Consider the following 12,540-nt stretch of genomic DNA (forward strand, 5'->3'; position numbering starts at 1 on the left):
CAGGGTCTCTCCGTATAGCCCCAGCTGTCTTGGAACTCTGAACTCACAGAGATCCACCTGCCTCTGCCTCCCAAGTACAAGGGCCTGTCTTGATTTTTGTTTTCATGTTTAAAATTTATTTTATTTATGGGAGTGTTTGGCTCACATGCATGTATGTGCACCGTGTGTGTGACCTGGCACCCACAGAGGCCAGAATAGGGCATCCAGACCCCTGGAACTGTAGTTCCAGATAGCTGTGAGCCACCATTTGTGTGTGCTGGGGATCAAACCCGGGTCCTCTGCAAGAGCAGCCAGTGCTCTAACCACTGGGCCATCTCTCCAACCTTCCCCCCTACCCACCCCCTTCCATCTTGTGTTCTTTCCCTGTGGCATTACTAAAACTTCAATTTTCAATGGCTGCTAAACACTCCCCTGGCAGGGACCTCGGCTTTGATTGGTCCACCTCCCAATGTCATTGTCAATTTCTTGCTGCTGTGTGCAGCCAGGGCTGTGCGGGGCCTGACCTGGTTGCTGTAGACACAACTGTTATTTCCAGAGCCCTGTTCTATTTTTAGATAGACATTTGGCTCCAACGTCTCCATTCAAAATTCCTGAGAGGGGAAAATCTTTTAAAATAATACTTTTTGGGTTTTTCCCCCCTCCCTCTTTACCATTTACAATATGACCTTCCATGTGTCAAAATCTCTGTCCACATCTCCTCTCTGCTGACTCCCTCCCAGCGATTTGCAGGAAGTGTTGAGCGAGCATGTCACCTCAGAGGCCCGGGGAAGTTTGTGGGGGCCAATCTTGACTCTCTGGGGACACATACCTCGTCCTGAGTGATGTGAGGCCACGTGTCCCCCAACTGTCGCTAGCTCTCGGCTATCAAAAAGGCTTTTGTTTGCCTTTTTCTTATTAGTGGGACTGAAACTGTCCCCGGCACTGCCCATCACCGGAATCCAGCACACATCACTGCCTCCTGTCGGGGCTTGCGGGCCTTTGACAAGCTGCTTTTTCCCAGCTGTGGGCTGTCAGGGTGGCGGCCGCCACACTCCATTTCCACCCTCAGCCCTTTCTAACGCTCCCGTTCTCTTTCTCTCTCTGGGTGTTAGAGGTCTCCCCAGGCAGGAAATAGGTGAAGGCACACTTGGAGGGCACCCTGCCGTGAAGGCTCTGCCTGGCCGGTGATGTCTAAGGTGAGGGGATGTCAAAGGCCAAGGCTGTTTTTCTAGCATCTTAGTCATTCTGCCGCTTTGTGCACTGGGCTGTGTCCGGGGCTTCGGGCCTAGGCCAGCGCCATTACCATCTAAGATGAGATGGGGGGGGTAGGTGGGGAACACAATGGGACTCCACAGACCCCCAAGCCCGACTTCCCCTCACCCTGCTTTGCTTCTGTGGATCTGACTCTCCACCAAACTTAGAGGATGGGAACTCCCCATGGGCAGCCCAAGTCCAGCCATTTGTGCCTCTCTGGAGCGGCCCCCAGGGACCCCCATGAGTTTGCTGGAGACAGGTCATGTTAATGGGGCCAGTTTCCACAGCCCTACTGTACAAGAGGGCAGAAGCAATCTTGCTGTTCTCTTTGCTCAAGGGAAAATTCTAGCCCCGGAAACAGGAGCCACCACAGCATGGCTATGGCAGCCAGGCCAGCTCACCAGCTGAGCCTCCAAACCCAGGGGCTTCTGGGAGAGTATAGTCAGAGTACCCTGGGAAATAGGCCCATCACTGGAAGAAGGTCTCTGAGGCAGCCAGCAGAGGCCAGGACACAAATATTAAGGCGTCTATCTAGCCTTGGAGGTTTGAGTTAGGAAAGCCAGCTTGGCCCTCACGCTCAGGCCAGAGGCCATTTGCTTGATTTCTGGAAAGAGAAAGGCAGACAGTCTGGGGCACCCAGGGCAGGTGGCCTCAGACTCCTCTCCACTCCCCTTGGGGACATCTTCTCTCTGCCTTCTCACTTTGAGGTCATTTCTTTCCTAGACTCCTCCTCCCAACCAATGGGGGACTAGGGGGAAGTAAGCCAGGCTCTCTGACCTCATCGCTTCCTGGGGGGGCACAGTGAAGGAGGGGGGCAGGCTGGTACCTGGAGCCTTAGCTGCCAGGGCTCCAGACTGAGGACTAAGGTCTGTAACGGAGAGAACCTTCTCAATGAGGACTACCTCTAGCCACTCTATTTAAAGGTGACAACATTTCAAAGGTGTGTGCCTCAGTGGTAGAAGGTTTGTCTAGAATGCTTCAGGCTCTGGGCTCCATCCCCAGGGCCAACAAACAAACAAACAAACAAAACAAAACAAAACAACAGCAACAAAAACCAGACCAACAGAGTGGATTTTTTTTTTTTTTCAATTTGGCCTCTGTGGTTGACCCTTCTTAACCTAGAGCAGGCCAGGGATCTGGGGCAGGAAAATCTGCAATAGTCTCGTCCCCAGCCCCTAACTGGAAGAGCCTCTCCCAAGCCAAAGTGCAAGCCACAAGCCACAGAAGTGGAATGAGCAGAACCTGTGACCTCGCCACCAACAAGCCATTTACAGATCATGTGACCGTCCTTACAGGTCCTTACAGCGTCACCACCCCACTGCTAGAGCCAACTAAGGAACCTGTTCTACAGAACAGCGGTGGCCCCCCGCCCCCCTCCCCCACCGCTCTCCTCTGCAGACCCTTGCGCCTCCTGCCCCCAGAACCTGCTCGGAGTTTTCTTGCCAAGTTCACTACAGAATCCATCTCCTAGGAGCTAAGCTCACAAGAGCCAGAGCGCTAGTCTATCCCTCCCTGAAACCCCCTCCCCCAAGCCCCCGGGATACCACCTGGTGTGTGGTAGAGACTGAATCAACTATTTTTAAATGCAGCCATTTTCCAGAGGCAGAGACTGAGGCTCACAGAGGGGCCGTGGCTCCCCCAGTATCCAGGCAGGACCCAGGCTCTTCTGCAGCTGTGCCCTCCAAACGAACACCTGCCACCCCGCTCCCATCCTGCCCTGGCCAGCAAACTACACGGCACACCCCGTCCAGGCCACCAGCAGACCTCAGCTCCTCCCTCTCTCAGCTACCCACTGAGAGGAGTGGGAGTCAGGACGTCAGGGTTGGGGCCTAGGAACCTGAGACACCTTGAGAAAAATGGGTAGAGACAGCCGACCCCAGGACCCAGTCCTCCCCCTGGTGGTACCCAGCATGAGCGAGCATCTCTCCTTCCGAGCAGGAAGCTGAGTGGAAGGTGCAGGAAAAAGTGAGTGGGTGGCTGTGCGGGAGCCTAGCAGCTACGCCAGCCACGGGGGGCCAGGCCACAAGGCCCGGAGTCGCAGTCGAGGAACTGAGAGGTCTGGCCCCAGCTGGAGCGGGGAAGGACTGTCCTGTTCGGGTGTGTGAAACAAGTGCAGGCCGCAGCCCTGCCTCGGCGGTCTCCAGTGGGTCGGGAAGCAGGCCCGGGACAAGCCCCGCCCACAGGCGCTGCCCGAACCCCGGGGCCACGCCCCGGCTCCCTAACCTCTCAGCGACCCTGATCCAGGGGTCCCATCAGCGTGCACCGACAGCTCTCACCCAAAGTCTCTCTCCACAAACCTCTGCCGCCTGTTCGCCTCCTAATGACAGGTGCTGGGTGACTCACGTGTGCCTAGGCCACGTGTGTGGGGGGGGTATCGCTTTGTCTTCTAGAAGACAAGCTGGGGTTGCCATGGCGAAGGGCCAGGAGAGCACCCGCCCTTGGGGCGGATGTGTGCACGCAAGAGTTCACGCACAGGTGGACAGCTGAGTGTGTGCGTGTGTATGCACACAAGCCTGGCACCGCGTAGGGCCACAGATTACTTTCTCCTACGAGGGAAAATGCGCTTTAAATAAATGAAAACAAAACAAGGCAGAATACAACTTCCTGAGCCACGAACCCAACTCAGTTTTACCTGAACTAAAGGGAAAAAAAAATTTTTTTTTTTAAAGAACTACTGAATTTTTCAGAGGATGAAGTCTTGTTTCCGTCTGGGGGGGGGACTGGGGATGTGACTCAGTAGCAGGTCGTTCATCCAGCACGAGCCAGGGCCGGGCTTTGATACCTAGCACCCGAAGAAAAAAAAAGCCAAAACAACCCCCCCACTGTTCACTACTCTAGAGACTCTTTCCATCTTGTGCAAATCCTGGTTCTCACTTTGAGAACTGTCACCCCCCTTTCAAGGGGCTTCTGAGAAGGACGCGCAGCCGAACTGCCGGGTCTCAATGGTCATTTACATATTCAAATCTGTATCTGCCAGCAAGGACCTTTCCTCCTCCCTCCCTCCCTCCCTCCCTCTCTCTCTCCCTCTCTCTTCCTTCCTTCCTTCCTTCCTTCCTTCCTTCCTTCCTTCCTTTCTTCATTCTTTCCTTCCTTCCTTCTTTCCTTTCTCCCTCCCTCCCTTCCTTCCTTCTTTCTTTCTTGATACGGAATGACAGAGATTCAGGGTTTGCAGGTAGAAAATGACAGTGGCCCCGGAAGGAAGCTAAAGCACAGATTACAAGACCTTTGGGGCAGGGAGGGACGTAGCAGCAGGCGGGAGAGGACGGGGCGCCGGCGCAGCGGGTGCTGGGGCGTGCCTTTCTTTTTTAAAAAGCGATCTTTCTGGGATTCAGACAGAAATCAGGAATAAAAAATAAAAAAAAAAAAGCAAGCCAAAATTCTTGGGTTCTCTAGCCTGACCTGAAGTGGCCCAGAGCTCTGAGGAGGGACTTTCCCGGTTGTTCGGACGGTAGCGGAGGTAAGGACCTCCGAGGCACCCTCCTCACATCAGCACCCCCGCCTCTCCCACTCAGCGCCGAACACCTCCTGGGTTTCCCCCACCCCCGGCCAAACCACACTGCAATCAGAATCAGTGTCAAAGGCCCTTCCAGTGCCAACCTTTTACCGTACAAAATCTCTACCCTGCACCTAACTCTGAGAACACGTACGATTCTACCAGTGCCCTGAATCTGCCACATTAAAGTCATACCTCATTAAACTGCGCCATGATCACACCCCCCCCCCCAATTCCACAGATAAGGAAACTGGGGCACTGAGGAAAGTAAGGCCAGATGCTCCGGACCTCAGACTGGAAGAGTAGGAGCCAAGGGCCCTTGGGCCAAAACTTCACGGGCGATGTCTGTGGGCTTCCTCCTTCCTTCCAGGGCCGCTGAGGCTGGTGGAGGGCTTTTGAACTGCAGCCACCACCCCAGGCTCAGCCTCAAAAGATCCAAGAACACACAGCTCGGCGATACCTTGGACACATATCTCTCCCCGGGGAGAGGGGCCTTGTCTGCGCAGGTATGGCTTCACCTGCAATCCTAACCCTCGGGAGGAGGCCGAGGCAGGACTAAAGATCTGGGGTCAATCTTGACGATAGAACGAGCTTCAGGCCAGCCTGTATACCCACACCGTGAGACTATCTCCAAATAAATAAAGCAAAAATACTTCTTAGGGTGTGCGTGGGGGGGGCCACAGTAAGTGAGAGAATCATCACCCTTTTGTTTTCCTGTCACCTCACAGGGGAGGGAGCAGCGTGGCCGGGTAAAGGGGGTCCTGAGTGCGTGGTGCCTTCCGGGGTTCAGGGAGCCCACGTCCCTGTCTACCAGCTTCCCTGGGGACAGCCGGCTAGGATGTTCTCCTCACCTGGGCACCACAGGAGAGATGCTCCGCTGGGGCCAGGGCTTCGATTAAGTTGCAAAGGGCCCGGGGATCAGGGATGACAAAAGGGGCTTGGAGACTAATTAGGAGCAGCAATGAAAGCTTAATTCATAAAAGCAAACATTTTCCATCCATCAACCTGCAACCAGTTAAGGGCTACGTTTGAAAGAAATCTGTGCACGGGGAAGGGAGCCAACAGGAACAGGAAATGTTCGAAAGAATGTAAACTATTTCAGTTTCATAAAAAGTAACAAGTAAACAGTTATTACATGCAAATAACACCCTGGTTTTAATTAATGCTGAAAAGTCAAAAATATGTTTGACATTTGTATGTATAGACCGAACGGCTGCAGAGGACAAAATGGTGCCCAGATGCCCGGTGGGAGCGGGCTGGCGGCTCCCAGGGAACTCCAACCTCGAGAAGGTCTTGTTTATTGGTGTTGAAAACTACCATTTTGCCCCAGCTGCCGGGAGCCGCTCACTTCCTAACCCTGGAGGGCTCCCAGAGCTGGGGAAGGTAGCTGCTCAGCCACCCCAGGGCTCGGCCACTTCTCTCCTAAAGCCACAGATCCTCCTATCCCGGGGCCATGGGAACGAGGAGGGCTCCTCCACCCCAGAGCTACATGATGACGGGTTTCAGGTCCCAGCAACCACCCACTCAACAGGCCCTGGCGGCAGCCACTGTGGCGTCTGTCCCCGTCTTCTTGCCACTACCGGGGTGGGTCGCGCTGGCACCGCGGCCACCAGCGTGAGCCCGGGGCCGAGGAGGCAGCCTTCAGACTCCTCTTTCCGACATTCGTCTTCCCACTCCGAAAGCCCAGAGACTCCGGGGAGACTAGGACCTAAGGAGACCATGGGGGTGGGGGTGGGGGTGGGGCTCCGGCCCTGGGGTGCCTCGGCCCCAACCAAAAGACACCCCCACCCTGCCTGAGCTGTGCGCGCAGGGCCTTCTCCCAGCATGTTCTGTGAGGTCAGGGATGCCAACGGGGGAAGAAGCCCCTGAACCCCGCAACCTGGCAGAATTCTTTACTAGTGAGAAATCGCAAACCCACCCACAGGAAAAGGTGGCCTGACGCCCACGGGACCAACTTGTTCTTCGGACAGCCCCGGGCCTGCAGACCCCAGAAGCGTCCCTCAGCTCCCATCCCCACCTTCCTCACCCCGGGGTCGCTCTTGCTCACCTCGCCCGCTGCGGCCCACGAACCGAAGGTCGTTAAAGCGGGCCACCTGGTTCTTCATGACGGCGGAAGCGTTGCGCAGCTCCGCGGAGTAATTCTCGTCGTTGCCCGCCATCACGGTCACCACCGTCCCGTCGGGCACGTCCCCCAGGGCCACCACCTGAGGACGCCGGCGGGGAAGAGGACGGATTAGGGAGGCCGAAAGGAGGGGCTCTCGACGCGCAGCCCCCTCTCCCCCGGGGCCCAGGCTCCCTGAGGGTTCCTCAGCCGCAAACCCAAACGATGAACCCTCTGCCCTCCATCCTCAAATCCTGGGTCCAGCGGTTAAGGAGCGCCCCCCCCCCCAGCATCCTTTCATATTAAATCAGGTCTAACCTAGAGCTGTCAATCAGCAAGGTCATTGCCAAGGGTGGGGCGCTAAGGGAGGATCAGCGACAGTAACAGGGCTACTCTTTGCTCTCAGTGAACGCACTGGCCCTTTGGGGTATGAAATTTGGTCCTGCCGTGTGGCCAGGGCCCAGCTAAACGGCCTCAGCAGCGCCCGGATTCGTTATGCAGAGAGAGAGAGAGAGAAAAAAAAAAAAGCAAAATGAAAAAACAAACTGCTGTGGTGGCCGAGCTGCTCCGGGAGAGCCCGAAGCCAGCGGGTACCTGTTGGGGAACTCTGCTGGGTGGGGAGAGGCGCACCCTCAAATATCATCTCCCCCCCTCCGCACCCGAGGCGCACCGAGAGGCCGAGGCCTTTTGAACCAGACTTTAAACGGAGCCACAGCCATTTAAACGTGGCCGCCGTGTGCGGGGACCGGGGGATCCAGATGGTAAGGATTTCGAGACGAAAATGTTTGGGGTCTGATTAAAAAGGCCAGATTTCCTGTCAACATCCTGTCTTCTTTTAATTTCAAAGATTCCTTTTAAGCTCCAAGTGACAGTAAAACCTCCGATCTGACGATTACAGTCACACGGGCTTCCTCCCTCCCTCCCTCCTCCCTCCCTCCCTCCTCCCCGGGAGATCCCCCCTCCCCCGGTATTTTAAGATGTCACCCTGGAGACCTCAAAGAGTCACTAGTCTTTTTTTTTTTTTTTCTCCTTCCTCCTTCTTTACAGTCTGAAGTGTCAGTGCGAGCAAGGAGGGCCTCGGAGGCCGGCAGCCCGCGGCGTTTGCAGCCACCTCGGACACCACCGAGCCGCCGGCCCTCCCTGCTCTGCCCTTTCTCATGGCACAGCTGCAAGTTTAGGGGAAAACCAAGGCGTTTTCGTTTCATCTGGCTGCCCCCCCCCTTTAAAAAAAGAAAAAGAAAGAAAGAAAGAACAAGAAGAAAATGAAACAGTTGCCTGTCTGTCCCTGGCACAGTTGAAATTTTTTTTTTTCTCTGAACGACTCCGGGATGCCAGGATGGAGACACTCCCCCCCTCCCCCCCCCCCCCCCGGCCTCTGCCTATCACTCGGGGATGCAGAGCTTTAGGGATCCAGGATCGGCCTGGGGTTTCAGCCGCGGGGAAGAGGGTGGGAAGGAAGCAGCGCGGAGGAGCGCGGGGTAGGCCCGGCACTCCGGGCTCTCTGCACCCCACACCTCCCGGGTGCTCCCCTCGCTCGGAGGGTCCTCTCCCCGGGTACGGGTGAGGCTGTGCCCAGGAACCTGCAGACCCCGGTGCTCCGGCCGTCCCCGCGGGGCCCCGCGGAGGCCGGGTGGAGGGAGGTCCGGGCCCCTCCAGGCTGTCAGCGCCCCAGGTCCTGAGGGCAGCGAGGCTGCGGCGACCCGCGTCCTCCCGGGCGCCCTCCTGCATCTCCCCCGACCGATGCGCACGCCATCCCTCCGGACCCCGTTCCCCGCAGCGGGGACACCGGGTCCCTGGCGCGCTCTCCCGGCCCGTTCCTGCAGCGCCGGTGACCGGGCCCCCCCCCCCGTGCCCCTCGGGACGAGCGCCCCGCTCTCCTCCCACCCCGCTGCCCTCCTCTCACGGCCCCTGGAGTCTGGGCTCTCACTGAGGGGTCCTTCCAGGGCGTGGGGTCCCCCCTCCGTGTCCTGCCAGCCGACTGTCCCCCCCCCCGTGCCCTCCCGGTCCTCACCGGCCGGGGCTTCTGCAGCGGAGGGGGGGCGCCCTCGTTCCCCCCGTCTCTCCCCGTCCCCCCCGCACCCTCCCCTCCCCCGCACACTCACCTTGAAGGCGACGGGCAGCGTCTTGTTGCAGCGCCAGTGCGAGGGCAGCACGGAGCAGAGGAAGTTGGGGCTGTCGGTGCGCACGAGCTCTCCCGCGTGGTCGGCCAGCACGTCCACCATCGAGCGCACCTCGGCCCGGGCGCGGCCTCCGGGGCCCCCCGCCGCCTGCGCGCCCAGCGCGCCGCTGTTTTCGCCCATCTTGCCGCCGCCGGCGCCGCCGCAGGGGAAGGCCGTGGAGGGGGGAGTGAAGCGGCGGCTGGTGCCCGGGTCTACGGGAATACGCATGCCGTGGCCGTCAGGGGCGCGGGCGGCGGGAGGCGGGGGGCCCCGGGGGCCCCGGGGGGCGGGCGGCCCGGCTGGGGGGGCACGCCCCGACGGTCGCCGCGCGCGCCCGCTAGTCCCGCATCCTCCCCCCCCCCACCGCGCCCCACCGACTCGGCGGCGGCGGCGGCGGCGGCCCCGGCCCGGATCCTGGGGGACCGAGCGGCGGCGGCGGGGTTAGTACCCGGGGCGGCGGGGCGGGGCCGAGCGAGCGACGCGGGGCGCGGCCAATCGCAGCCCCCTCCCCCTCCCCCCGGGCTCGGGGTGCGCCGGGGACGGCGTGGAGGGGGGGTGGCCCGCCCCGGGAGGCTCCGGACCCCCCCCTCCCGCGTCCCCGCAGCCCCGTGCGCCCCCCGCGGTCCTCCCCCCCTCCCCGCTTCCCCTCCCTCGGGTCGCAGCGCGGCTGCCGCAGCTCCGGCCACCGCAGCCCTCCGGAACCCGGCACCCTCGGCCGGTCCCTGCGGTGCCACCCAGGACCGCCCCCTCGCTCCCTCCGCCCCACACACGATTCGGACCCCGGAGCTCCCACCCCACGCGGGCTTCCACAGCTCCGCGCGGCCTGCACCGCCCCGCCCATCCCCCCGGCCTCGCCGCCCTGGCCCGCGTGTCAGCCCTCGAGGAGGACACAGTGGACGTTCCCACGCGCGGCCCGGCGGTGGGGAGGGACCCAGCGCCGTATTTCTGTTCGCTCGGAACTAGTCACGGGGTCGCCTGGGCTTTGTGGGGTCGTTCTCTGGCGTGGCGGCTCGTGGCTCTTTGAAAACTACATCAGGGCCTGCAACCGTGAGCTTTTTGGAATCACACACACACACACACACACACACACACACGGACACACGCACCCGCACACGGACACACACGCACACACGGACACACACACGCACACGCACGCACACACACACACGCGCGCACACGCGTGCTGTCACCGTCCTGTGTCACACACGTGGGTGCGGCTCTGTGGCAGGAAGGACGCTTTCTCCCTGCGCCTGGGAAGGGGTCCTCCTGGGGAAATCCGTCCTGGGGTCTCGGCCCACTCGGGCCCCGTGGCCCAGCCTCGTGGGCTTCGCGGCCGGCCACCCTTCCCCCGCCCCGTCCCCCGGGCCTGGCACCAGGGACGCGCAGCCACAGGGCCGCGCGGGGCAGGAGAGCCGGGTCGCCGGGCCGCCCCGAGGTGCGCTGCCCGGACCGCGGGAACGAACGCCCGGCCTTCCCTCGGGCCTTCGGAGACCCGACGGCGATTTCGTTGCCTGCGGCGGCGGCCCCGTCTGCCCCGACCAGTTCCAAGCTCCAGGCGCGGCGCAAGGTCTAGGAGCCGGCGGCACCGCATCCCGGCTCTGGCCTTAGCCTTGCACACTCCATTTTGTCAGAAATAAAACGAAATCAGGCTCCGGGCGCCTGACCGCGCGGGCCAGCTCCGTCCCCGGGTCCGAGCAGCGCCAGCAGAAGGGTCTGTGCTCCCGTCTGGGCCCCATGCCAGCGCCTCGGGTCACCAAGGAGGCAAGGACGGCCAGGGTCCTCACCAGACCTTTCGAGAACCTGTGACTGGCTGGGACTTGCCCATCACTAGGCCTTGGGCCGCCATGAAGCTCTGGCAACAACCCGAGGGCCGGAGGAGTCCCAGGGAGCCTGGCTCTGGGCTGCGCCCTCAGGGGGCTCCTCTGGAGAAGCGGCCACTGCCAGCCACCAGGCAGGGCCCAGGCCCCGCGACGAGCCGCCCACGCTGCCCCAGAGCGGCTGTGGGCCCGGCTGGCCGCCTCATGGAGTGTGAATTCGATTTCTCCAACGGCCCTAGTTTGCTTCTGCCCCATTTCCTTGCCCCTCCGCCTGATTTCTTTCTGACCCTACAACGAGTTGGCAAACGGGTTTCGAGAAAGGGAGGCCACGGTGTGGGGTCCAGCGTTTGACCCTGACCCGGGACTCAGCTACCGCGCTCGGAAGGAAGGGGCTGTGGGCACCAAGGGTCGGGAAAGCGCTGGCTCTGAGCGTGCGCCCCGAGGTCGCGGGCGCGGGGTCGCCGGGCCTGAGGCAGTGACGGCGACCTCCCGCTAGTGGGCGCTGGCGCCCCGCTGGCTGCTCGGCGGCCCCACCGGCCCTGCCGGCCCCGGCGCACAGCTGTGCTCCAGCTGCAGGCCCCCGGTTTCCCGAGCCACCGGCTGCCCGGGAAGAGCTGTTTTCTTGCGAGTTCCGCGCCTGACTCCTCCTTATCTCCGCAGCCACGCAGCGGACAGGCGGGCGGGCGGTGTCAGGCTCGGGGCTGCCTGTCCGAGTTCTCCCGGAGAGATGCCCCGCTCTGGCCCGGGACCCATTCAGAGGACAGGGAAGAAGGCGCAAACTTCCATCCTTCTACCTGTCCGGTACCCGCGCGGCTTCCTTCTTCCTGCTCTGGACTTGACGAACCTAGAACTACCCTCTGTGTTGTCAATTTTCAGACCACGGGAGTCCCTGTCGCCCACCAGGACTCACCACGCCCTCTCCCTTCCCCACCGTGCCTATGTACCTGCTGCCCCCTTCCCTGTCCTGCTGGGCAATAGTCCACTTTCTCCCACGCCCCCATCTAAGATCACCTCCCTGGGGCCCCTGGAGGGTCAGGAAGCGGAGAGCAAATCTCCCCCTTCACCTCTCTGTTCATTGCTGGGTAAATCAGATCCGCCTAGCTCATCTTCCTAACCTGAGAGGGACGTCCGCTTAAGAGAGGGCTTAAATGGCTTCTTGGTGACCAGGTGCTGGCCCTGTCCCTGGAAAGGACCTAGTGGGTCTGATTTCTTGGGGGCCTGGGGCCTGGGGCCTGGGGAGGGCTGGCTTCGGAGCACCTGTTCCTGAGCTATGTTCTGGGTCCTAAGTCTGTCTTCCCTCATCACTCTGCTCCAGGGAGCCAGCACCAGGCGTCCCTGAGCCTTCATTTCATCTATGGCGGTGATAACAGCTCCATGTGGGGTGAGGTGTAGAGCGGTTGGCAGTGCCACGCCCTTAGCTAGGAAACACCCGTTCCTTTGTAACTCCCACACAGCTTGCCAGGACTGAGCCTAGGCAGGGACCATGGCCATTTTGCCCTCCTTCCTAAGCTGGTCTCGGGGCTACCTGGGGCCCAAAGACTGTTTGGTGCCCGCCTGAAGGCAACCCTCAAGGGCTTTCCCACCTTGAGGCATCCAGACCCTCCCCAGCACCCCCCCCAAGCAGCCCTGACCTAAGCAGCCATTGTCCCTTCCTTTCTTCCTTCCCCAGAGCAGCCTGTTCCTTGTAGAAACCGAGTTTCTCCATTCTGGTCCTAGCACCCACGTGAATGTGGATCC

At 60.7% G+C, this 12,540-nt stretch overlaps 1 protein-coding gene across 1 annotated transcript in view; it reads right to left on the reverse strand.

Annotated features, from left to right (window-relative positions):
* The window catches only part of Runx3 (RUNX family transcription factor 3), a 54,457-nt gene that overhangs the window by 14,696 nt on the left and 27,221 nt on the right, over positions 1 to 12,540 (reverse strand). The window contains exons 2-3 of the mRNA XM_060379320.1: positions 8,930 to 9,198; positions 6,774 to 6,930 (exon numbers count right to left, since the gene is read on the reverse strand). Of these exons, the coding sequence (XP_060235303.1) occupies positions 6,774 to 6,930; positions 8,930 to 9,198 (426 nt within the window). The remainder of the gene's footprint in view (positions 1 to 6,773; positions 6,931 to 8,929; positions 9,199 to 12,540) is intronic.

Source organism: Meriones unguiculatus, chromosome 3, assembly GCF_030254825.1.
Source record: "Meriones unguiculatus strain TT.TT164.6M chromosome 3, Bangor_MerUng_6.1, whole genome shotgun sequence".
In the NCBI taxonomy this organism is placed as follows: Eukaryota; Metazoa; Chordata; class Mammalia; order Rodentia; family Muridae; genus Meriones; species Meriones unguiculatus.